At 60.2% G+C, this 24440-nt stretch overlaps 2 protein-coding genes across 5 annotated transcripts; one reads left to right on the forward strand and one right to left on the reverse strand.

Annotated features, from left to right (window-relative positions):
• The first annotated feature begins 1418 nt into the window (after positions 1–1418).
• Positions 1419–12281, forward strand: PMM1 (phosphomannomutase 1). The gene is made up of 8 exons (XM_068940903.1): positions 1419–1532; positions 2583–2700; positions 3914–3990; positions 4495–4586; positions 6894–6993; positions 7955–8030; positions 10641–10756; positions 11412–12281. Exons 1-8 carry the CDS (start codon positions 1461–1463, stop codon positions 11532–11534), a joined length of 774 nt encoding a protein of 257 aa, XP_068797004.1. The 5' UTR covers positions 1419–1460; the 3' UTR covers positions 11535–12281.
• A 2389-nt stretch (positions 12282–14670) lies between these two features.
• On the reverse strand, positions 14671–23844 carry CSDC2 (cold shock domain containing C2). 4 transcript variants are annotated; one of them, XM_068940916.1, is made up of 5 exons: positions 23516–23844; positions 22037–22134; positions 16787–17057; positions 16463–16585; positions 14671–16267 (listed from the first exon to the last, which is right to left on the reverse strand). In XM_068940916.1, exons 2-5 carry the CDS (start codon positions 22047–22049, stop codon positions 16105–16107), a joined length of 570 nt encoding a protein of 189 aa, XP_068797017.1. In that variant the 5' UTR covers positions 22050–22134; positions 23516–23844; the 3' UTR covers positions 14671–16104. The 4 variants fall into 4 exon arrangements, with proteins under 4 accessions (XP_068797017.1, XP_068797016.1, XP_068797019.1 ...); XM_068940915.1 differs by lacking the exon at positions 23516–23844 and having other exon boundaries at positions 22037–22372; XM_068940918.1 differs by lacking the exon at positions 22037–22134 and having other exon boundaries at positions 14767–16267; positions 23516–23836.
• Between the last annotated feature and the right edge of the window lie 596 nt (positions 23845–24440).

Here is a 24440-nt window from a genome sequence, read left to right on the forward strand (position 1 = left end):
GGCCACGCTCAGCGCTCTCGATTGCTGCCCTTCCAAGGACGCGTGTCCCCTGTCCCAGTTCCCTGAACACGTCTCAGGAAACAGGGTGAATGTTGGCATACGAAGCTGCAGTGACCCCCCCGCCCCCCCAAACAGGGACCACGCTGCAGAGACGCTGTCTGCTGCGGAAGCAGCTCGCAGGAACAGCGCGGCAATAGTCACCCTGGCTGGAGGCAACGCACGCCTCCCCCAACAAGCAACGGAGGATGTTTTGATGAACCTTCTCCAAGCCAATGGCATAGAGATAAGTTTTTAACGTTGTTTCTGTATGTCACACTTCTATTGTGTGGGAGCAGAAAAATTAAATCATTAGCAACAAAAACCCCAGAACCTCTGAAGCCACCCGAACGCTTCTTTTTGAAAGCAACCTGGCAGATTTGCACAATTTCCTGGAAGCAGGCAATACTCAGAAAACCCTGTCAGACTAATATTCTCCCAAACTCCGGCCCAGCTAGAGACTGGCAGCACATCTCAGAGAGTAGGAAGGCAAACTGGCAGGCAAAAACGTTTAAAGTTAATTGTTAATTAGTATTAACAGTTAATTGTTACTGACGTTAGAAAGTAATTCAGGGAAGATTTGGTTTTTTGTACGAGACTGCTGCTAGGCAGGCTGTCTGCCCTTCCGTAACAGGGCCTGCAGAATACTAAACCTTATGGATATGATCTTACCCAGATGGCCCCATTAGCTCCTAAATTACTTGCAGGGTAACTGCAAAGCAGGTCAGAGCAGAAGTTACTGCAAAAAAAAAAAAAAAAAAAAAGGCTTGACTTGGTGCAGGAGGGTGGAGGCTGGAAACCACGCTTCTCCCGTGGAAAGGGGAGCTGCTCCCGAAAGAGCAGCCAGTCCCAGGCACGTACTGCGGCGTGAGCGCCAGGCGGGTGAACGCACGCCGCTTCCTCCTCCTCCTCCTCCTCCTCTCCTTAGGACACCGAAATTCCCTGAGGGTTTGAGCATGCCAGGTAGCTTCACCCAGATTTGCAGCCCTGAAATACACGGTCAGCCCTGCGTAGGTCGAGCAGGAAACGCGACGAATCCTGCCGCCCACGGAGACAGCGGGATTTGCAAAAGTAGCTAAGCCAACAAGCCCTGTTGTTCAGCAGGCGGCGCTGAACGCGCTTATAACAACGTCGCCGCGATTTAGGGGAAGCAAAGCTGGTGGGAGAGAGCCGATACCTTTCGGTCAGGCAGCTGACAGAATTGGCGGGGCAGGGGAGGGGAGGGGAGGGGGGGAGAAAAAAGCCAAATTCCCGGGCAGATCAGCCCTGCACGAAGCCGCTACGCCGGAGTTCAAGGGCAGCGCCGGAGCGAGCCCCGCCGGCCCCGGTCGCCCCCGCCGCAGCGAGGCCGGGCGGATCCGGCGCCGCGGGGAGGTGCCGCGTCCCGGCGCCGCCCCCGGGGAGGCCGGACGGCGGCGGCGGCGATGGCTGCCGCGGCGGGGGGCCGGGTGCTCTGCCTCTTCGACGTGGACGGGACCCTGACGCCGGCGCGGCAGGTAGCGCGGGGCGGAGGGAGGGTGGGCAGCCGCCGGGGCCCCCTGCTCGCCCGCCCGGTGCGGGGGCCGCCCGGGAGCGGAGCCGCCGCCGGGCTCGGCGCGGGCCCCGCGGGTCCCAGGCGGCCGGGACGGGGGAGACCTGCAGCGGCGGCGGCGGCGGCGGCGGCGGGGGGAGTCACCCACCAGCAGCGGCCCTTTTCTCCGGGGGACGGAGAAGCAAGGCGACAGAACGGCGGCGCTGTCTTTTTATTATTTTTTAAAATTACTTTGTATTTTGTGGCTTTGCTCGGCCCTTGCACTTGGCCCCCTTCCCCCGGTCCCCGCAGGTGGGCCCGGTGTGGGGCGCGGGCAGCCCCGGGTGCCCCGTCGCTCCCTGGGCCCGGGGCGCGCAGGGCCGGGCGCCCTCCCGCCCTGCCTCTTCCCAGCCGGGGCGGTTCGTGGTGTAGCTGCGCCCAGCTGGGGCCCTTCACGCTTCACCCTGGGGGTGAAGCTGCCCCGTCCTGCTCCTGCCCCGGTTTCCGAGCTCTCTGTGCTGCCCAGGGGCCGGGAGGGGGATGCGTTTCCCCGTTGCCCTCTGCCCTCGGGGCTGTACCGGGCGAGCGGCAAGGTCAGGTACCGGTATCCCCACCCTCGGGTAGGGAGACGCAAAGGATCACGCCGTGCCCTAGCACATCCGTAAAACGCCCCACAGAGGGCTTTCTCTTTCCTCCTCTGCTGCCTGTCCGCCCCGTCTGATGTCCGGAGGGCTCCCCGCTCCCTTAACCCAGCTCCGCCGCAGGGCCCAGCCAGCAGGGTCCTGCCTGCACCTGGGAGCCACTTTTGCCTCCAGCCGTGTCCGGTTCGTGGAGGCCACCGCTGAGGGATGGCGAAAGCAGGGGGCTGTCACTTCGCTCGGCTCCAGGGGTGTTTGAGGAAGGGGGAGAAGGACAGACCCCGCCGCCAGCGGTGCGGGGGCTGTCTGTGGTGGCTCTGCTCCGCGGCCTGTGGCGCGTGGCCTGTCTGCTCCCCCGGCTGCCGTCTAACCTGTTCTTTTTCCTCCCGCCCCTGCAGAAAATTGAACCAGAAGTGGACAAGTTCCTGCGGGAACTGCGCGAGAGAGTGAAGATCGGGGTGGTGGGAGGCTCCGACTACTCCAAGATAGCCGAGCAGCTGGGCGAGGGGGACGAAGGTGAGACGCCACCGGCGGCGCCGGAGGAAGGGCAGCAGCCGCCGGGGGTGGGGGGGGACGAGGGGAGGGCAGGAGGAGTTAACCCACGTTTTGCAGCCTCTGGGACATCCCGGCACAGGGGGCCTCTTTATATCCAGGGGGAACGCGTACATCCAAAATCAACAAGCTGCCTCCGTGCCTGTCTTTGTGGCTGTTGCCCTTTGGCCGCTGGCGGTGCCCAAGGAGCCGCCGAGCCGCTGTTCAAAGGCTAACCTCTGCTGAGAGCAGGCTGGGCCTGGCGGGGCGGGGGCGCTGCTAAACCAACCCCTCAGGTCTTGCGCTGGGCCCCGTCCAGGGCCTCAGCAGCTGCGATCTTCTCCTCAGCTCCTGCAGCTCCCACCTTTAGCAATCAACAGCCCGGTGTGATTTTTTCCCCCCACCGCTCGCTCCCTTCGGAGGGTCTCCGAGTCCCTGCTTAAGCTCGGAGCCAGAGCAGATGGAAAGCGACGGTGCCCAAGCTGTTTGCCCACAGTGCTATGGACCGGGTGGTCCTGAGCAGCGGCGGGCAGGGGGTGAGCCGCGGGTACTGCCTGGGCAGGGCAAACGGGGATGGGAGGTAGAGGAGAGAGTGGGAGAGCAAGGCAGGCGGCCTGTCTCGCTCTGCCTTGCTTTCCCTCCCCAACATGGGTGTCAAACACGCGGCTGGGTACTAAGGTCTCTCTTCTGCCTCATTAGCGGAGGGAGGCCGCACCGTGAAGTAATTCACAGCTCAAGGGAGCATGAGATTAATTGCTGAGTCGGCAGTGGTCTGTTTACTGCCCCCAGGAGGGGCCGGAGTTAGATAACCAGTAACTGCATCACAGGAACATCCTGGCGGCGGGGAAGGGAGGAGAGGGAGCAGAGGGATGCACGCGCAGTGGAAAGCCTGACATTTTGGAGCTCCCGTCTCGGTTCTGCCTCTGATTCGGTCTGTGGCCTCAGTCGGGTCGTTTCCCCCTTCATGCCGCAGCATGCCACCTGGGAGCTGAAGATAATGTCCCTGCCGGCTGTGCGGGGAGCGGTGAGGGATGGCGCTCTCTTACTGAGCGCTGGGAGATGTGAGAAGTGGAGGATTATGGAGAAAGGCTCCCTGGGTCCTGAATACAGGCAGCATTTCTCCTGCCATGCGGCCCCTTTTCTTAGGCAAAGGCTGAAGCAGAACTAATGCTTTTCTCTTCTGTTTCCTCCCCTACAGTCATCAATAAATTTGACTACGTCTTTGCAGAGAATGGTACCGTGCAGTACAAGAACGGGCAACTGGTCTCCAAGCAGGTAGGCCCAGCGGCTCTCGCAAACACAGCGCTCCTTCCCCATCCCTGGGTGTCCCGTGAGCACCGTGGGGAGCAGTGTCTGGTCCCGTTCAGAAGGGCAACCTCCTCAGTTCTCCCCCAGCAGCCAGGTTTGACTGTCCCACTCCTGTTCGCCTTCTTGGGCTGGAGCAGGTGCTGGAGCCTGCTGTTGGCTATTGACTGTCGTGGGGCTCATGTTTCCTGGCCGAGACAGCCAGGACCACCTCAGCTGTGGCAGCTGCTTAGCCCCAGGAGAGGCTCTGCGACTGATGCTCCTGTGGTGCCCTAGAGCCAAACAGGCCAGAAAAACCCTGCTCCTGCTGTCTCATGCTCTCCTTGCTATGTACTGTCCACATCTCATAGAAAAGCCTAGTCTAAAAAAGCTTTGCCCGCTTTCCTGTGGGCCTCTCTCCCTGACAAGTTAGCGGGAACCTGGGCTTCATGTGTCCTACAGCTTCTTCCTCAATCCCCCGTCTCCCCCCCTTAGGCCATTCAGGACCACCTGGGAGAAGAGCTGCTGCAGGATCTAATCAACTTCTGTCTCAACTACATGGCGCTGCTGAAGCTGCCCAAGAAACGGTAAAGGCTCAGTCCTGCGCAAACGGGAGTCATGTCACTGACTTCTCAGGCCTCCAGAGCCCTCCGAAGAACAGCTGGGCTACTGAGCCTGTCTTTGCTCCAGGTCTGGCAGGTTTTATCTTAGTATCTAGAGGCCCTGTATGGGATCAGTGTCCCATTGAGCTGAGCACTGTGGGCAAACCATATAGGAGAGTCTTTGTTCTGGAGAGTTTGCGCTATTTATTGGCATAATGCCTGCTCTTTTCTCCCTCAGACTTCCTTCCCTCAGGAACAGGGTACGGCCACTGCCCGCATTTTTTTTAAAAATAATGGTAACAGCTCGTTCCGCTCAGAGCATCAGGGGTGAGCGGTTGTGTGAGGCTCCAAACAGACAAAGGATGGGAGGGCTGAAGTCTTCATATGAGAAGTCCAGAGGCCGAGCACATGGTCTTGCACTGCATCTAACCCCGTGTCACCTCAAGGCGCTGGTGATAGGGCTGGCTCTGCTCTGCTCCCAGCCTTGTGCTCCTCTGCTTCCCCTGCATCGGATCCAGCCTCATAGGGTGAGGTTGTTCATCTGGCCTGAAGGAAAACCAGTCCACCACAAGGAAAGAAAAGGATAGTTTTCCTATCAGATCAGCTTGCCTTGTTATCACACCATTGCTAGATCCAGCAGAAACAAAGGAGAGGGAACAGATGGCGTGGACGTGGAAGGGGAGAGCAGGATGGCCTTTTTCACAGGCAGCCTGCAGTTAAACCAGTCTGGGTGTAGCGTCAAACCACCCCTCAGACTACAATTTCAGAAATGCTTGAAGCCAGCGTGAGCCAGCGATGCAGTCAAAAGAAGCCGTACTGCCCTCCCCTTGACCGGGCCGGTTACACCTGCTCTCTCCCGGGTTTCAGCACCAGTATTTGTACGGTGAACCTGTACAGGGGAGTGTGTGATCTGGTTGAAGTTAAGACTATAAAAGAAAATTGCTAAACTGTGATGTAAATCAGTCTTTTGATCTGAGTCACCGTGTGGCAACATGAGCGCTTGTGAGAGGGGCCAGGATGGCTGGCTCCTTTCAGCAGGAGTGCTGGCTAAACATGCCCCCGAAACTGGGCTGGGGCCCAGACTCCTCAAGGCTGTCTGGCTGCCTCATTGCTGTCTGGTTGCCCAACACCAGCGAGGTTTCAGCTCCTAAATGCCTCTGTGGGTTTAAGCTTATGGGATTTTTAGCAAAGCAAGGGCTTGAACCCTTCTCTCCCTGGGGCATGAACAACCAGACCCTTGGTGCTGCCGAGGTGCTGCCCAGCAGGCTGTAGGCATGGTGGCCCGCGTGTCCTTCCCCCTTCACTCTGCTATGAGACAGGAGGTGGAGAGCTTTTCCTCAGACTCCGTGGTAAGCCCTTTGTCGCAGAGCAACAGCAGACAGGGCTGGGAGGGACGCCAGAGGGTTAGTGAGTTTAGGGCTCCTCAGCTGGGAAGGGAAGGGGATCTGTTTTCAAGTCGGCTGGGCTGCTGTCCCTTGTTGTTTGCAACGCTGGTCCTGGCTGAACCCCTAAAAAGCTATTCCAAGGTGCGAAGTCAACAAAATTGGCCAGGTTTCTAGCAGAGAGAAAAGAAGGGAATAGTTTTCTGCCAGCTTAGTGTTTTGAACCAGCCCACTGAGGGACTGGCAGAGCAGTAGTGCCAGTGTAGGATGAGGGTGGCGAGCAGGAAACTCAGTCACTTCTGTGCAAGCTTAGATAAGAACCAGGGTCAAAGAGGCGGGGGGGGGGGGGCACACAAAGGCCCTGTGGGTCCTACCTGATCTGTGTCCCCTGATAAGGTGATGATTACTCATCAGCCAGCACCTTACATCAGTAGGGAGTTACACTGACCTGCTCCATCCTTCTTGCCCCAAAGTACCACCGACTCCACCCAACACAGATAATGTTTCTTAAAAGCCTCTGGAGTGGAGATGCCACAGTCTGAACAGGAAGCTGGTGCAGAAAATCTTTCCTAGCATCTCCCCTAAGCCCGTCTCCCAGCCTGTCCCTGGGGCACACAAGCATGGTTTATTCCTCTTCTCTTTGCAGTCTCCTTTCATGAAATTGTGAGCCCCTTGGAGACCTTAAGTAGAGTTGCTGAAGCCTGGGCTCGGCCTGCTGCAGCAGGGCTCTTGGGCAATCTTTGAGGCTCTTGTATACCTGAAGCACGAGCACCCATGGGTGGACATGGCTTCTTTCCTGCCGCGTTTTCCTGCAGGCACTGAGCAGTCATTCCCCTGGAAAGGTTTGTTTTTCTCTGCCTGCCCCCGTTGTAAAACCCTCCAGTGACCTTGTGCCCTTGCCTCTGTACAGAGGGACCTTCATCGAGTTTCGCAATGGGATGCTGAACATCTCCCCCATCGGACGGAGCTGCACACCAGAGGAGCGAATTGAGTTCTCCGAGTTGGACAAGGTATGTGGGCCCACCTCGGGCTCACCCTGTGCTGATCTTGCACCGCCACAGCTCTTGGGTCTTATCTGCTTCTCCTCAGCTCCAAGCTGTGCACCAGGCCAATACATGCAGCAAGGTGGAGGCAGGACTGAGGGTCAGAAAGCCCAAGGAGAAACATAGATAAAAGGAAGAATTTGGCTTCATTGGGGGCCACCAAGGCAATGGGGCTGCCAGCAGTGTTCCTTGTGCTGTGGGATTTCCCCCAGGGAATAAGACACTTATTTCACAGGGTGTTTCCTTGTCCACAATAGCCAAAGATGGAATTCCCCTGAAAATCTTAAAAGGCCTGAAACCTCCCAGCTCAGGTCACCCTTCCAGGATGGCCTAGCAGCCCTCTTCTCTCTGCCAGCTTTAAAAGAGCTGGAACCAGTGGGCTTCCCAGACTGGGAGGGCCATGGCAGATCTCTGAAGTGTTAGGCCTGTGGGAGCCTAACTCCCACAGCAATTTCTGCCTGTGGGAGTTTTCTTTGGAAACGGGGATCAGTCAGACTTTGCAAGACGTGAAAGCAAAGCTGGAAACTTTGGTTTATGAACTTGGCTTCTGGGAAATTGAAGCAGACGCATTTCGTTGCCAAGGAGGGTGTGTGATCTGCTGTTCCCAGTAGTTTGCTGAAGCTGGCCTAAGCTAACGTCCTTATAAGTGGGCCTTGGGCAGGATGGCTGAGAACTGGTTAAACGCCGTTAAACCCTCCAGGAGGAGGGGGGTCAGACAAGAGGGAACGGAAGGCAGTCAGTTCAGCCTCCGCTCAGGATCCCGCAGAGCGTAGTTTCCTTGGGGCTCAGGGAGGTGGGAACGGGGAGTGGGATCAGAGCAGAGAAATGCGCCAGAGTTGCCCAGCAAACACTTCTCAGCAGATTATGGTAGACTGTCAACATCTAATTATTCAAACCCTTCTTCCTCCCCTTTCCTCTTCCTCCATAGAAAGAGCGGATCCGGGAGAAGTTTGTGGCAGCCTTGCAGAGGGAGTTTGCTGGCAAAGGCCTGCGTTTCTCTCGAGGTGAGCAGAGGGTGCTACCCTGGCTTTGCATCGGCCTCTTTGTTGCGTTTCCCGTTACGTTCTGGGAAGGGGAGTGGGAATCGTGGCTGCTCCCTCCAGGGGCATGGTTGGGTGAGCGCTGGAGCTGTGCTCCCCAGTGGGACCCCGGGAAGAGCACAAAGAGCTGCTATTCCTGGAGAGCCGTTTTGAGGGTGTCGCGTTCACAGCAGGGAAACGGGCAGAGAATAAACTGTGCTGTAGATTTTCTTCTCAGGGAATTGGGCATACAGACCGGTTTCTGTCCCATGATGTTTTCTGTACCTTAGACTAGTTCTGCTGAGCCCACCCCTGCGCAGGAGGTCTGTTTGGGTTCAAGCATCAGCAACAGGGTTGCCGGCAGAGCTCTAGGCACATCCTGTCCTCTGCGCAGACTCCTCTAGGCGTGCAGCAGCGTTAAGAGAGAAAGGAGCCTCACAGTTTGTCGCCTCTGGAGCTTTGTTTGGAGCTGCCAAGGGGCAGCAAGTTTGCCAGTCCACACCACGGCCTTTTGCAGGGCCGCTTCTTGGGGGGGGGGGGGAGCTGCACTTTTGCAGCCAACTTAGCAAAGGTGAGGAACCGAAGGAGGGGCTGAGCTAACTTGGGAACACGGCCAGGACGGGGAGGAAAATGAAGTTATGTAAAGTGATGGGGCCAAAATTGGAAGAGGCCCTCTGCAGAGAGGATGGGTATGTGTTAGCGTAAGGAGGTGCCACATAGATATCTAGCCAAAGGGCAAGGGGATGATGAGGCTGGGACGCAGCAGGTGACGCTCCACTCTCGTGCACAGCACCAGCCAGTACAGAGCGTTTGGCCCTCTGGTCTTCCAAGAGCTTTCATCCGGAGCGTGTCCCCTCCCCTCTCCCTTCAGTGTCCTGCCAAGAGTGTCTTGTGCTGCCCACAGCATTGACACAGACCATTTGTCGTAGCAGAGAAAGACAGAGGCCCCACAGCCGTGTCCCTGGGGGCACAGGGGACAAGAGCAGAACAATGGGCTTTTCTCCTCTGACTTTGGGAAGCTGCCATCGAGAGCCCCAGCCCCTGGTGTAAAAGCGCCAAGACAACGGGAGCTGCGGGCTCCCAGCTCCTCTGCAAAGAAAGCACGAGGTGTCTTGGGTCAGGCATCCAAAACCAGGGACGCATGGAAGCATGTGACAGGCTGGCTCCAAGCGCCTCGTCCCAGGCTGCAGAGGGCACGAGCCCCAGCAGCGATGGGAGATCTCGCTGCAGCCCCCCAGACCCGTGCTTTGCCCAGACCGGGGATGGTGCTTGCTGTCCTTGACGCAGGCCTCCCTCCCCTCTCTGATTTCCTCCCCGCTCCAGCTGTCATCGGGAGCCCTTCTTGCTGCCCCGCTCTATTTAAAAGGACAGAACACAGAGAAATGCAGCATTTTTCACAGGTAAATGACCCTGGATGCAAAAGGAGGAAGGATTTTGGTGAGGGCACTCTCCTGGTGAATGGGCGGTCAGGTTTATTTCCTGCTCTGCTGCAGGCTCCTGGTGTGAGCCTGGCCACATCCCCGTCCCTGATCTCCTAGGGCACTTGCTCCCTTCGGTATTACAGTGCCTTGCCTGGGTCACCCTGTCTCCTAGTGAGTCCTCTGCCCTGAGCTGGGCACACAGGCTCCTTGCCCCGTGAACGGGGAACCAGCAGCAGGTTAGGGGCCCCCAAACCAACGGGGCACCTCAGCTAGCCGAGGAGCAGAGAACGACGTCAACACGTACACTCCTGAGCAGCCCGAGGGATGGGTGCCTCTCCTCCAGCAGGGACCTTCCGCGGCGGGTGACTGTCCCCTTCCTAAGAGAGGTGGGGATTACTGTTTGTGAGGAAAGAGTGTGAAGCTCCAGAATTGCTGTTAGCCTGGTAGGTTGCCTAGAGAAACAGGCAAACTACATCACCCCACTGGGGACCCAGTGGAGCAAGGATCTGAACTGGGGGGTGAGGGACGTCCCGGTTCAAACCCATGTTCCTCCGGGCTGCAAGTCAGACCCAAACATACCTGCGCCCTAAAACGTGGGCTTTGACTGTTCTTGGGGGAGCATTTCGCTGATGCTGCTCCTGTCTGCGTCAGCTTGCTGCTGGGGCAGGGGACTAACTGTGCAGCCTGGGTGCAGAGGAGAACTGGATTCAAATCCCTTTTTCCACGCAGTGCGGAGCAGAGGACAGGGAATGCGCTGCCTGGGGATAACTCCGCCTGACCTAGAGCAAGGTTTCTCACTTTTTTTTTTTTTTAGGCAGTACTGCGCGTGTGAATGTCCACACGCATACGTGCTCTCTGGGAAAGCTCCCTTACCTCTGTATGTCTTCTCCATCTGCCTTGACACCTCTCCAGCTGTCGGCAGCCTGCGTTCAACTCTTGTGACTCCCGTAGTCACGGGAGCCGTGCTGATGTCACCCCGGCTGTGCTGATGTCACCCCTGCCTGTTGTCATAGAAACAGCATCTGCCTGACGGAGGCATCGCCTCAGTGCTGCGTGGGGAGGGCTCCCCACACGTGTGCACCCCTTTTCCCCTGCTGCTGTCCGTCCCGGGGCGGGGGGGGTCACCCTGCCAGCACCCAGCCGCGGTGCCCGATGCCCTTCGTTCTGCTGGCAGGTGGCATGATCAGCTTTGACGTCTTCCCGGAGGGCTGGGACAAGCGCTACTGCCTCAACGTGCTTGACGACGAGCGATTTGACACCATCCACTTCTTTGGGAATGAGACGACCCCCGTGAGTATGCCCCGGTCGCCTGATGCTTGGCCACCTCCTCTCTTTCAGCCTAGCGAGGGCTGCGCAGAGCTGCTCCGGTCCCTGCGCCTGAGCCTCTGCCAGCGGCCAACACAGACCTCTAGCGGTGCGAGAGGGAGAGGTGCTCTCGTGTGGGGCTCGTAGCTGTTGCAAGTCTGGCTGGATCGTGCAGGAATCACCTTGGCTTCGCTGTGCTGGGGTCCACCTCGGTATTGCTTTCCTTCCCCCCAGCACGTGCTGGGGGCGCCAGGCACTCCTGGGGCCAGCAGGACCCCAAAGTCAAGCCTCAAGCACTTAGGAGAAGGCTTTTCGGGGTGGGGGGGGAAGCCTTCCCTTTAGTCTGGTGGAGGGCTTAGGACCTTCCCCGTCCTTTCCAGGGGATGTGGTGCGCTCTGGGGTGGCACGGAAGAGGGGAAACAAGGGGGCAGGCGTGGGGCGCTCAGTATAGCAGCCCGTTCCCCGCAGGACGCTGCGCCCGGACCCCGCTGGCCGGCTGCACGCTGCCGGCTTCCACCCTGGCCCCAGGGAGCCCTGCGCTGTGGCAGCGAACGGAGGCTCCTTGCAGGACAAACCAAGCTGTGGGTTGTCAGAGGAGGAGGCTCTGCTAACTTTTTCCCCCTTTTCTATTCCCCTGCAGGGAGGGAACGATTATGAAATCTATGACGATCCCCGAACGGTGGGACACAGCGTCCAGTCCCCCCAGGACACCGTCCAGCGATGCCGCGAAATCTTCTTCCCAGAGAGAGCTAATGAGTGCTGACTGTGAGATCCCTGCAGCCCTTCTCCCCCACTCTCTTCCCCCGAGAGGAAAAGCACCTTCATTTGAGGAAACTGCTCAGGGTAGACTGAAAAAAACACTTTCCGGAGCTGGTCAGGATTTAACGTGTGAACACGGGTGGGTGTGCAGAAGGGGGCTCGGCTGATCAGCCCTTCAGCACTCCCTGTTTACGGCTGGCGTTTGTGGGACAGGACAGCTTTTGCCTCCAGAAAAACTCTTCTCTTTCCAGTTCAGGCCATGGCGGGAGGCAGTATGTGCTTTCTTGATCTGAAAGCATTTGAAATGGCCAGTCGTGATGGCGTGCGTGTCCCTCCCTTGCTCCCTCCCCTTTTCTCTTCTTTCTCGCTCTGTTTCTCTTAACATTTCTGCACAAGGGAATATGCATCTCACGTTTCTCTCCCCGTTGCCCTTCTCACAGGGAAGACAGGTCTGCTCAGGCCCCAGGCGCTCTCACTGGAGAAGCAAGATGCCAATAAGGCAGTTTGCCCCAAGCCCCTGCTAGGAAAGGGCAGCAGCGACCCGGGCTTGTCACAGTGCCGTCCATCCTGACGGAGGGACACGGTATCAGCATTGCCCCGAGCCCACAAGGCCCCTTTGCATCCCTCACCTCAGTTCCACGCCAGGATGGTCCTTAGACGTGACCTGGGAATGATATTTTTTTAATGGCTGTGCTCCTGCTCTGGACTTTGCTCAGATGCCTAAAGAAACTAATTCCCTTTACCTTACATAAAAAAAAAAAAAAAGAAAAGAAAAGAAAAACTGGCTGCAGTAGGTTTCATGTCCTGCAGAAGTCAAGTCTGACCTCATCTGGCTTGCCTGGAGGACCCCAGGTGTCTGGTGAGTGTGGGGCACTTTATGGGGCGGCTGGGATCAGACACCGTACCAGCAGCCTTCTTGCCCATGTGTTGATTAGGCATTGGAGTCACGGATGTGTTAGTACACAACCTTACCCAAGGCATTCACAGCGGAGACTAAATCCCCTTCCTTTCCTAGTGCTCAGCTTTCCTGTTATTTCCTCCTGTCAGAGACATTTTCAGAGATGGCTGGTATAGGCCAAAACTGGTTCCTAGTGCCAATGGAGATATATGCTTTAACAATAGCCTCCAAGCTTTTTCCACCCCGTCTCCCCCACGAGCTCACTCCACACGGCCACCTTTAGGGAGGAAAATAATTCAGTGCCACTGTTGTATGTCCTCCTGCTCCTGAGTCTTTGTGCACAGCAAAGCTACATCTCCCTTTGGGCCCTGACCTCTTCCCTCACGTGTCCCCTTTACTCCTGGCCATTACGCTGGGCTGTGACTGCGCGTTGGTGACTCTAGTCGCAGCTCAGGGCTCAGCAGGAGGCTTGGGGATCCTCAGGGTGGTGCCCTTACAGCTGCCTGTACCTGGTGGTTGTGCTCCCAGAGGGGAGGCCAGAGCTTCCTGCAAAAACTCCCCGGCTTGCTCCCTGGAAGCTTTTCTCACCCTGTCCCTGCCAAAGTGTCACTGTCCCTGCTGAGCTGTTACTGTGTCTCGGTTCTGTTTTTCCTCTCTTTTTTTTCCTCTTGTTCCTGCTTTCCTTGTGCTCTAATTGCCTCTCCCTGGAGCCCAGTTGCTCTTTGCATCTCATCACTGGACTGCAGAGAGGTATTTCTCAGCTGGCTACCGCCACTTAACTAAGGGACCAAGTTGCTCAGACAAGATAACGACGGTGCTTTTAGATCCAGGGCAGGGCTCCGACATTGCCACTGGCAGGAGCCTGAGTGGACTTCGGTACTGCTGTCTGGCCACAGTCACTAGAGCGGGTGTGCTGCATGGCCAGCAGCATCAGGGTGCTTTTCTTCTCCGTTTGTACCTCTTAATGCATCAAATCTGCATGAGCGCATTGGTCTGCTAGGCATCCAGAAATCCCCAACGGATGCACAAGTTCCTCTTTCTACCCAGACGAAATTTCTGAGTGGAAGAGGACTGTTGGAGAAGCCTGGATGCAGGGTACCTTTTCCACAGGCCACTGTTTTTAGCCCACCAGGGCAACCTTCACGGAGGAGTCGTGTTTTGTGGTTCCTCCTCCTCTGTTTCACTGAGGATCAGGTTACGTGTGGTTTTCTCTGTTTGTTTTTTTTCCTGTGAGTCTATTCCGAGTCAGCAGGATCTCTAGAGAGCTCCATGGTGTTGAAGACCAGGCCCTGGCCCTGAAGGTGCGAGACACCACGGTGGCTCTGGGGGCCGAGATGACCAGTGGATTTGAAGAGAAGAACAGGCTCTGTCCAAGGCAGCTCCTGGCGGCATTGCTTGGCCTGGGGAGGCTTGCAGGGAGGGCAGAGCAGAAACGCAGCTGCCTGTTGAGGCAGCAGCCACTGTTTCCTCTGCTGAGGAGTTCACACAGGCGTTGGTGGCATCAAGTTCAGGAGGCTTCCCCTTTCCTGGTGTCCTCTGAGCTTGTTGCACTGGGCCTGGGCTAGTGGAGGGCGCCTGCTGCCAGGAGCCCCTGTCCTTTCGGAGGAAGAGGAGGGCGGTGTCAGGCAGACCTGGGGGAGCCCCGGGGTCTGAAGGTACCGAAATGCTGCTGCTGAGGTGGCTGGATGCTGAAATTGGTGCAAGGCAGGCGACTCGCCTGTCCGCTGGGATGCGGATGGGGTAGTGCAGGGGTGTGCGTGTGCCCCTGCTGAGGACGGGGGCATGCGGAGGAGGCTGGCACCCGACAGCCGGGCAGTCGGCAAGACGGGCGGTTCCTGTCTGACTGATACCAACTCTTAAATAAGAAATATATTTAAATACATAGGTATATATTTAAAATATATATATATATATATATCTCAATCACATTAAAATTGCAGCAGCCATGGAGGGCGCGTGTGCTTTGTGCTCTGCTCCGGCCCTCGCGCGCGGCAGCCGGGTGGCGGCGAGCCGCGGGACGGGGAAGCCCTGGAGAAACGCGCAGCCTGACGCCGGGGCTTCCCTCTCCCCCTGGCAGCCTGGCGTCCACGCTTCCCCCCCCCCCCCCCAGCCCCCTGCGTCAAGAATACCCCAGCCCCCTGCTTCCTCACAGGGGTGAGGTCAGGGTCTGGCGCCCCGGAGCGGCCCGCTCCCCCCCCGCCCTCGCCGCGGCGCACAGACAGGGAGCCGGCAGCGGCGGGGCTTGTGGGAAAGTCACTTTTAATAGGTTATTGCCAACGTTACAACGGTCGACGCGAGGTCAGGCAGGCGGGAACCACACCAGAGTCGTAAAAACATCAACGATGCTAGGGGTTTTAGTTTATTTCCAAAAACAAAACAAACCAAAAAAAATCAAGAGTTTGTCTTGGCCAAGCTGACCCCGCGGCCGGGGAGCCATCGCTGCACCCTGGGGGCAGCCGGTGGCGGCGGCGGGGAGCCGAAGGCAATCCCCGAGGGCGGCCGGGACTCGGGGCAGCGGGAGCCCGGCTCGGCATCGCCCCGGTTAGGGCGGACCCAGGTCGCTGTCGCAGAAAGGTTGAAAAGGGAAACCAAGCCCACGCGGCCGCGCCAGCTTTTCCCCGGTCTCGGGCCTCCGCTCGCCGTCGGCGCCGCGGTGCGCCGAGCGCGGGGGTCCGCCTGGCCGGGACACGGCGCAGAAGACCGACAAAAACGAAGTTTGTGCTTTATATACCAGACCCTGTCTACACCGAGGGGGGCGGGGAGGTGTCTGCGGCGGCACAACCGGGAGGAAGGTTGCGACCCCACGGCTGCGACCGCCCCATGGCAAACTACAGACACGCACGCAGAGGGGCAGCCCCACGGGAGCGGGGCGGGGGTGCTGACGGGGCCCGGAGAGGAGAAGGAAGCCATCGCCCCAAAGCCAGCTCGGCTCGGTGCAAGTACAGCGCGTCACCTGGCCTCTCGGCAGTGCCGTGGCACGAGCGCGCCCGGGCTCAGCCTGCCTCCTGAGCTCGGCCTCGGGAGCAGGAGCGTTGGCTGCGGTGCCGCCGGCCCCGCGCCGCCCGCCAAACCCGGCTTTCCCCAGCCCGGGGCGAGAGCGTTGGCCGTGGGGCGCCCGGCCGCCGCGGGGCCGAGCAAAGGAGACCGGCCAACGCGCGCAGCGAAGCGGCCGCCCGGATACGCCCCAGGGCGCGAAGGAAATAAAACCCAAGCTGCTTGTTGGGATAGCGCTCGCTTCTCCTGCCCGCCGCTCTCCCGGTCCGAGCTGGTGGAGACGTTCAAAACAGACTGCGAAAACTTAACGTTAAAACGAGTCACCCTTCTGCCCAGAGCGAGGGACAGAGCCGAATCACAAGCGACAGGGGAAGGGAGCGGGAAGGGCTCGGCCGCCCCCGTCCCGGCACGGCGGTGCACGGCCCCGCGCGGTCCCCTTCCCCTCGGGGGGGCCGGGACGCCGAATCCGGAGGGCGGGGGGGCCGAGGAGGAAGGGACAGACGGACAAGACAGAAAGGGAAACCGTAACCGTATAAAAGACACCGAACGCAAACGCCTTACGCGTCCTGGGGCGGCCCCGGCCCGGCCGCCCCGGCTCCCCGCTCGCTCCCGCGCGGCAGCTCCCCCGGCACGGGCGCCTGCCGGCCGAGCCGGCCCGCGGTCCCCCCCGCTACGCCGCCGCCTAGGAGCCGATGATCTGGCCGGACCACGTCTCGTGCTTGGCGTGGGGGGCCAGGTTGGTGAGCACCACCTCCACCGCCTGCAGCTTCTGGTTCTTGGGCGGGATGGGGCAGACTTTGTACGTCACCTCGTCCCCCTCCACCGGCACGTACTCGCCCTCGATGCTGCGGGCAGAGGACGGGCCGTGGGGACGGGGACGAGGGCCAGACCCCCCGCCCCGGCCCCACGCTCGGCCCGTACCCAACGGGCATGTTGCGCTTTGGGAAAAAACGACCCCCCCCCACCACCACCACCACCACCACCTCCTCGGAGGTGGGCGGCACGCCGTCGCCAGATCCCCCTCCCCGGCCCGGACTTACTCGGACACGTGGACGAAGATGTCCTCCGTGCCGTTCTCGGGGGTGATGAAGCCGTGGCCCTGGGAGCGCGAGAACTGCTTGCAGACGCCCTTGAAGATGGGGCCGGCGGAGGCGCGCGCCGTCCTGCAGCGGGGAAGAGAGCCGGGGAGGGGGGGAGAAGGTCGGGGCACGGCGGGGGACGCCCCGGGCCGGGCGGCTCAGCCAGGTGCCAGCACGGGGGGAGTCTCCCCAAAGAAGCCGGTAGGGCCGTGCCTCCTCGCCAGGGCCCACGAAACGCGCGGCGGACACGCGCGCCCGCCGGCGCCTCCCGGGTCGCCTACTTACGCCGAGTACGTCCTGGTCCTCTTGGTGGGGAGCGGGCTGGGCAGGTCGCGCAGCAGGAGGTTGCCCCGCTCCCAGACGCGGCTGCCCTCGCGCTGGAAGGGGAAGGTGGGCCACACGGGCGACTTGGGCGAGTGCAGCGGCGGCACGGCCGGCGGCGCGCCGGGCTCGGACGACATGGCGGGGCCGGCGGGTCGCTGCGTCGCGGCCGGCCGGCGAGGCGAAGCGAGCGGGTGCCCGAGCTCAGGGCCGCGCGCCGCTCGCTGCCTTCGACCTGGCGAGCAAGGGAGACGCCGTTAGCAGCCCCCTCCCCTCCTCCAGCCGCTCGTGGGGGAATCCCGGCAAGCTCGTCTCCAGATGCTCCCTCGCCGTCGGTCCGGCCAGCGGGCGATAAGGCAGATTTTCCTGCGGAGGGCAAGGTACCCGGCCCCCCGCTGCCCCAAACCACCCCCTCCCCAAGCCCCCGCCACAGCTCTCCCAGCCATGGAAAAGTGATTGCAGTTGATTAGCGGTCCAGAAAAATTAAATGGGAAGGGAGAGGAAATAGAGATTCCTGCTCAAAAAGTAAAGGAAAAAGGTGGAGAGTGAAATTCAGTCCGCGCCGGGGCTGGTTTCGGAGACGCTGGAGGGCAGGTCAAAGCCGGAGCAGACTCCGGCCACCTGGTCGGGGAAGCAGGCAATGAGGCAACAGTGACCCCCCTCGAGGACCCGCAGCCAAGTGTCCGCTGTGCGGTTCAGACCCTAACCCCGACCCTCAGCCACCCCTGCCCGGAAAGGGCACGGGGAGGCTCTTGCCAAGCCCCCGGCAGGGCGCACACGGCGATTCGTGCCCTGATGTGACCCTCGACGGCAACACGCGGCAGGATGCCTCCTCCTCCCCCGCCATCCCGGCTGCTCTCCGTTCCCAACAACAACTCTCATCAGCTGGCTCTGTTTTTTTCCCAGCTTCTCAAGGTTTGGAAAAATTTACAGCCCATGGGAAAAAGCTGCACTTTTGCCCCAAATAATAGCGCAAAAACCCTGCCCTTCCGTCGCAAGAGGATTTGCGACACTTGGCGACGAAGTCGGGCTACCGGGCGTCGTGCTAAAACGGAGAGCGGGGCAGAGCCGGCGCAGGTGAGCGGCCGCCCGCCGCATCACCGCTAGGGTCAGCACACGAAATCCAGCCGTGCGCTCGGGTTTGAGCCAGCCAGCCAGCCAGCCGGCTCCGACGCGCGCTTAGCGCCGCGGCCGCTCGCGCCAACGTGCTGGCAGCGATGCTGTCGGAGGCAGGTAGACAGCCTTTCCTCGGCTGTCGGATTCCCTTTCCTGTCGGTCGCCGCGGTTGACGCCGAGCACCGCTGGTTCCCGGAGACCGGCGCGGACGGCTGCTCCGGGGGCCCTGGGGGGCTCATCCGCCACCCCCCTGGGGCCAGGGGTTTCCCTCACCCAGAGCTAAGGAGCTCGTGCCCAATATCCCGCTGAGCGACCGCTCCCTTCCCCAAAATCCCCGCTGGGCCGCGCGGCGTATTTGGGACTCCACCTGCCCAACGTACTGCACGCTCCGGGAAACCCAGCGATTTTTTAATTTGCTTTCTGACTCATCTGTGGCCCCTGGAGAAACGGCGTCCTTGGGGGACATGTGAAAGAGGGTCACCTCCGCGCTGAAAATAGCAGGCGCCAAGGGCACGGGAGAAATTTTCTGGAGCAGCTGAAGTTTGAGGGAGGACACAGGCGGCTCGTCCTCCCCTCACCACGCACATTTGCTTTCCCAGACCCTGAACCCAGCCTAGCCACGGCTTCACCTGTGCCTTAGCTGATTTAGCAGCAGCCACTCATGACCCTTGCAAAGCCTCGCAGCAGGTCGCTCTGCCCCTTCCACCCTGACCGGCGTCGGCCCTTCCCAGTGGGCGAGCAGGGTGCCCAAAGGCACTGCGGGAGCCCGGGCACGGTCAGTGCTAGACAAGTGTGAGGAGTTTGGGGGATCCAGCCCTCAAGTCTGGGTGATGTTATGGCGTTGCCTCTATGAAAAGTGCTTTACCATGGCATGCCTCGCTGCGTGTGTTTTGGCTGGACGGGGTGCCTTTGGGCTTACCCACGAGATGAGGGACAATGGGGAGTATTTAACCTGAATAACTGTGCTTTGAGCAAACTATTAGTATGCTAAGGCAGTTGGTGGGTGCCAGGAGAAAGAGCTTCTTCCGGCTGGTCTGCAAGGGGGATGGAAGTTTCTCAGAGGCAAAACAAAAATAAGAGGCAAATGGGAAGGGACAAACAAGAGTGGGGAGCCTTGCGGGGACAAAATGGTCAGGGCAGAAGAAGCGACAGCCGAGCGTGGGTTTGTACCAGGAGGGCCTGGTTTACCTGTGGGACCCTGAAAGCTCTGTGATTCGGGGAGCTGGAGCGTGCTGGGCATTGCAGACAGGGTTTATCGCAGCTGACAAGGGCAGCGCGCACTCCCATGGAAAAAGCAACGGTGCTCCGCAATCCTGCGCAAAGCTAGCCCGTGTCCTGCTGGGGCCCCTCCAGCATCACCAGTCCACATAGCAAATCCTCTACGGCTCTTTCCGCTCAGGCAGGCAAGCAAGGAGGCAGTCGCACCCGAGGTTTCACGCTGTGGATGCTGCTAAGAAATGACCTGATGCTCCAACCCCAGCCCTCCTCCTTCCCATTTATTAGCACCAAGCGGCACATGCATTGGCAGCTGCTCGAGTTTGCTTCGACCCAAACCAGCAGGAACCATCTCGGCATCACAAGGAAGAAGAAATTGCCTCCTCCTGGGGCTGCCATGGCCCAGCCCAGGGCTCACTCGGGGCCGTGTGACCACGTCCCCTCAGCAATGACCGCCTTTGGGCATAGCCGTCAGGGACGCCTGGCCCTGGGGCCAGCGGGCTCCCGCTCGTGGGACGCTCGGGGGTATGGCAGGACCGGACCCCTATCAGCAGGAAGACATCCAGGCACTCCGGTCTCTGGGATTAGCGTGGGGGCTCATCTTGGCCTCTTCTGCCAAGCTTGCTTGGGTATTTTGGAAGATGCATGATGCTAGGGTCTGTAACATCACTTTTTTGGATAGAGAGAGCTGTTTCGTGGCTCGGCACGGGCAGGAAGAGAAGTCATCCCAGGGAGCAACGAGAGGCGACAGACAGCTTGTTTTTAAGGCAGGGAGATGAGTGACAGTGGAAGGGGACACACGGGGTGCTCCCGGCAGGGCAAGCCACACATCTGCGCTGCGTGAGCTGTATTTGCCCCACGAGCCTGGCACTATTGCCTGGGGGCACAAGAGGCAATTTGGGGGGGGCTCCAGCTGCCCCGAGGTGGGCAGCCGTAGAAACACATCTCCGCCACATAAGCATCTTGCTCCAGTGCATGGCATTTTGTGAGAAGTGAAGGAGAAAAACCCCGTATAACAAAGGGAGGAGAAAGAGAGGAAGACCCACACGGTAGCTCACCGTGGATAAGGATGAGCACGGGGACACAGGCGCAGGGAGGCTGCAGGATCGCCCTCCTTGGAGAGAGGCAAAATCCGCCTGGGCAAGGTCCTGAGCAACCCGTTCCAACCTGGAAATTGGAGCAGAGACCCCCGGGGCACCTTTCAACCCAATTTATTCCATGTTTCTAGGTGGCAAGAGGAGGCGGCGGGAGGTTCCCCCGCACGGTGTTTGCACCCCGGGCTGCACCGTGTTGTCCAGATTTACACTGCCGAGGTCTTGTCTGGGGACTGCCGCGCCGGACGCCTACAGATCCTGAGCTGGGTGGAGCGGGAGCGCTGGCACGACGGGGCGCTCCGGCACGTTATCGCGGCTCCAACCTCATGTAAATCCCCGCAGCAAACAAAGGAACCCGGGAAATTAAACTCACGGCAAAAAAAGGGCTGAGGGAAGAGGGGAGATGTGAGCATGTCATCGCCAGTCTCCTCCCCTTCCAGTCCAGCCGGGCGGGCAGCAGGGAAGGCCTCTCCTGGCTGCCCACCCCTCTCCTGCCCTCCCCTCCGCGCCGCCCCGCAGCCCTCTCCCCAGCCCAGCGCCAGCATCGCTCCCATTGCTCTTCCTGGCAACCCCGAGCAGGCGCCGCAGAGGGGGCGTTTGGGCCAAAACAGGCTCTTTTCCCCTCTCCCCCACGGCCAGCGGTCACCCGAGCTCTGCTGGGGGGGCCGAGAGCCTCCTTCACAAGCCTGGCAGATGGGCACCGCGGACATCCCGCGGGCGCCGCGTCCGTCCCGCGCGCGTGCATCGGTGCGGGGACGAAATCCGCGTCACCGGAGCGGCCGAGCAGAGCGAGCAGCAGCCCGGCTCGGCCGCGGGGCACGGGAAGGTTTCCTGACGCGGCCCCCCTCGGCCACCGCGGGACCTCCGTGCCTCGCTCCCCCGCGGTGCCGGTGGCAGCTCGCGGCTTCGCCGGGGCGCGGGCGAGCGACAGCCCTCCGAGCCACGGGCGCGCGTGAGCCCTGCGCCGAGGCCTCCCTTCGGCGCCCAGGCACCGGGGAGGATGCTCATCCGCCCACCCCCTCCTCCCCCAAGAGATAATCCACGTCGGAAATCCCAGACCCCTGCGGTAATACAGGGTTTTTTGTTTTTTTCCAGCCGCCCCAGCGGCAGCTAGCTCAGCTTTTGTGTTTTTCCAAGGGCGCGTTCCCGAGCCGAGCTGACAGGTCGGAGAATAGGCAAAACCCGGGCCAATTAGCGCCGACAGGCCCTGGACGCAGCAGCGTGGGTCCAGCCAGCCCAGCGCCCCGCTGAAAGGGCTGCGGTTTATCAAGCCACATCACTGTCTCCCTCTCTCTCTCCCTCGCTTCCTAAATCTAAACACGTTGACTTGGGTGCTAGCTGCAACCTCGGCCTGCTGCTCCCCGTTCATTAGCGGCAGCGAAGGAAACCCAGCTGGGGAGCGCGTATTTAACGGGCTGGATGGACCCCTTCTTTGTGCTCCCTCCCATCGGCCGGCGGGGTTTGGGGGGGGGGGGGGCGAGGGGCTGCCTTGGGGCCAGCGGCAGACGGTGACGCTCCGGGTGCAGAGCGCGACCCTCCTGCTCGCCCGGCGCCGTGGCCGCAGCCCCGCGCGAAGCGCCGGCGCCGATGCCGGCTGCTCTCACACCTGGGTTTCCCGAGTATTCCCGCCCCCCCCCTCCGCCGCCTGGCTGGAGCGTGTTTTCCCTCGGCTGTTTTTCCCAGTGAGGTCTCAGGCGGGTTATTCCCTGCCTCGCTACCGCCGTTTCTAGCTCCGTCGTGAGCGCTGATGCCTCCGGTGTAAGAATCGGTGAGTTTTTTTCAGGTTTACCTTCCTGGTCCATCCGTGTCAGTGGGGAAAAAGGGGTATATTTTCGAAAGGAAACCCATCTCTGCAGCGCTCAGCTGGAAACCACCTCCTCACCCCTCCTAGGGCACAGAGCAGCGAAAGCAATTTTCTGGCCTGCCGCCATCCTCGGGAAGGCTGATCCCCTCCCCGCTCCAGCCCGGGCTGTCTAGACACGGCCCAAACCGGAGAGCGCCCTCCCTCTAGACACAGCCCTGCGCCCTGCGAGTTAAAGGCAAAATTACATTTTTTTCAGCTCCTGGATGCATACGCACACCGCGGGACCCGCGAGCGACTCGGTGGCCTACGGAGCCCCAGCCTGCGCTTCTCCCCGGGGGGGGGGGGGCTGCGCTCACGGGTAGGAACCAGTTTGGGAAGCAGGGTGCTTAAGCGCAGAGGTTAGCGCAACCGCGGGCGCTTCGGAGGCTACCTTCCTTCCTTCCCCCTTCCTCCGAGGAGGAGCACAGCCTCGGCGTCTAGCAGGTTTTTATAAATGCTGTCTCTGTCCAATGCTAATGAAAGCCTCTTAGCCCCCCCCCCCTCCCCTTTTTTGGTTACCGGATCATGCCATTAAGAATTAAATTACAAGTAAAACAATTTCCCGCACATAGCCTCCATGTTAAAAAACCCTTCACTGAGATGAATTGCTATGGGAAAAATAAACCAGCCATTTATTTGGAATACACTTGGTTCAAAGCTTCCCCTCCCCATCTGAGCCAATCACGCTCCCAACTCCAGGGATCTCGGCTGAGATAGTCTCGCCTACGATACAGCCTGGTTAGCGCTAAAATACGAATGTCACCTTTACGGATTGATTATAAAAAGCTCCCTTAGTCAGTGCTGCGCTGCCGGCTCCTAGGGGAGGCCACGGGGGAGAGCAAGCGGGCTGCCAGAAGCAAAGGGGAAGCAAAAGGAGAAGCCATCATGGAGGCTTGATTTACCTTTTAAGCATATATGCATAATCATCATTCCCAAATACCGGGTTTGTGGGATTTTTTGGTTTTTTTTAATTAGACTAGTGTCTGTTCAAAGGCCTCATGCAAATGTCCTTCCTCCCTCCTTTGTGGCTCTAACTTACCGCCTGCAGGAATGAGCAGCGCAGCCAGCCCAAGCGAAACACCGGTTCAGAGCCCCTTCATCAGCAGCAAGCAGCGCCGTTTCATAAGCCACATTTCGGCAGATCACACCCCCACCCCGCACACGAAGAGCCGGGTCCCAGCTGACCTCAGCCCGCTCTGGCAAAGCCACAGCTATTTGCCCCCCAGCAAAATCGCACATGCAACCAAATCGCTGCCAAAGGAGTTATTGTTTCAAAGCTCGGTGGGGAATAAGCGAGACGGAGGAGGGAAGCGGCCCTTCGTCCTACCACCTCGCCACCATCGAAAGGAAGAACCAGCGATGAAATAAAGCAGAGCGCGTGGAGTTTAAGCCTGGCCGGGCTCTGCGGCCGCTGCGGCCCCTTACCTCCTCAGCAATCCCTGGCTCCCCGCAGCCGTGATTTACAAAGCATCAGTGCCCGGGCCGGGGAGGGGGACGAAAGCTTCCTCCGCTGCCTTGCGAGGAGCGGCCGCCTCGCGTGCAGCCCTGGCGCTGGGGGGGCTTCTCGCGCGCGCGCTGACTGCTGGCTGCCTCCTGATGGGTCTGCGGTGTCTGATGTGTGTACGGTGTGCACCCTGCACGCGCATACACACACACACACACACACACACACACACAGAGCCGCACGCCTTCCCCTGACGTCAGGGACAGGCCAGGGGGAGCGGGCAGGTGGGAGGGATTAGGCCGGTCATTTCTGCTCCAGGCTTAAAGGAGAGAGTCTGCGCGGGGGTCCGGAGGGGGCGGCCGCCTGCGTCCGCATCGCTCCCCACTCGTGCAAGGTGACGGGTGTGCGTGTGCCCTGCTGACGCGACCCGACGCGATGGGGCAGACTGCAGGAAAGCCGCGATGGGCGGCGGGCGGGGGGGGGACAGGAGATGCGAGGAGGCCACGTCTGCCGTTTCATCCGCCCGCGCAGAGAAGGACCCTCGTGGGGTTGCTGCCGGGCTCTCCCTCGGCATGGGTCCCCGGCAGCAGCCATGGGTCACGTCTCTGCCCCCGGGACCCCAAACCCCGCTGGTGCCCCCGCGGCCGCTCTCCCCAGCTGCGCGAGCTGGCACCCAGAGGTGCTGCGGTCACCCCATGGCTCGCAGGTGTTGTTAGGGGTCTCATTTCAAACCTTGGAATATACCAAGCCCCCGACATCAGCAAGATCTCTCCTTTCTGGCCTGCCCCTTGCCGAAGGGACTAGACTCAAGAGAGTCATCTCCGTGGGCAGAGGCTACATAATAAATCAGCCGGAGCCGTTCCCTCTGCGGGGCACAGCGCGACGTGAGCGCTGGCTGCAACGAGG

This window comes from Struthio camelus, chromosome 1, assembly GCF_040807025.1.
Source record: "Struthio camelus isolate bStrCam1 chromosome 1, bStrCam1.hap1, whole genome shotgun sequence".
NCBI classification, from domain to species: domain Eukaryota; kingdom Metazoa; phylum Chordata; class Aves; order Struthioniformes; family Struthionidae; genus Struthio; species Struthio camelus.

What these genes read in the sequence shown, in the direction of transcription:
- PMM1 (XM_068940903.1), top strand. Translation starts at nt 1,461, where the DNA reads ATGGCTGCCGCGGCGGGGGGCCGGGTGCTCTGCCTCTTCGACGTGGAC. An exon ending in GGCAACTGGTCTCCAAGCAG is followed by an intron (nt 3,991 to 4,494) that starts GTAGGCCCAGCG and finishes TCCCCCCCTTAG; the next exon opens with GCCATTCAGGACCACCTGGG. An exon ending in AGTTCTCCGAGTTGGACAAG is followed by an intron (nt 6,994 to 7,954) that starts GTATGTGGGCCC and finishes CTTCCTCCATAG; the next exon opens with AAAGAGCGGATCCGGGAGAA.
- CSDC2 (XM_068940916.1), bottom strand. An exon ending in AGGACCAGGACGTACTCGGC is followed by an intron (nt 16,586 to 16,786) that starts GTAAGTAGGCGA and finishes TCCCCGCTGCAG; the next exon opens with GACGGCGCGCGCCTCCGCCG. An exon ending in ATCTTCGTCCACGTGTCCGA is followed by an intron (nt 16,268 to 16,462) that starts GTAAGTCCGGGC and finishes CTCTGCCCGCAG; the next exon opens with CATCGAGGGCGAGTACGTGC.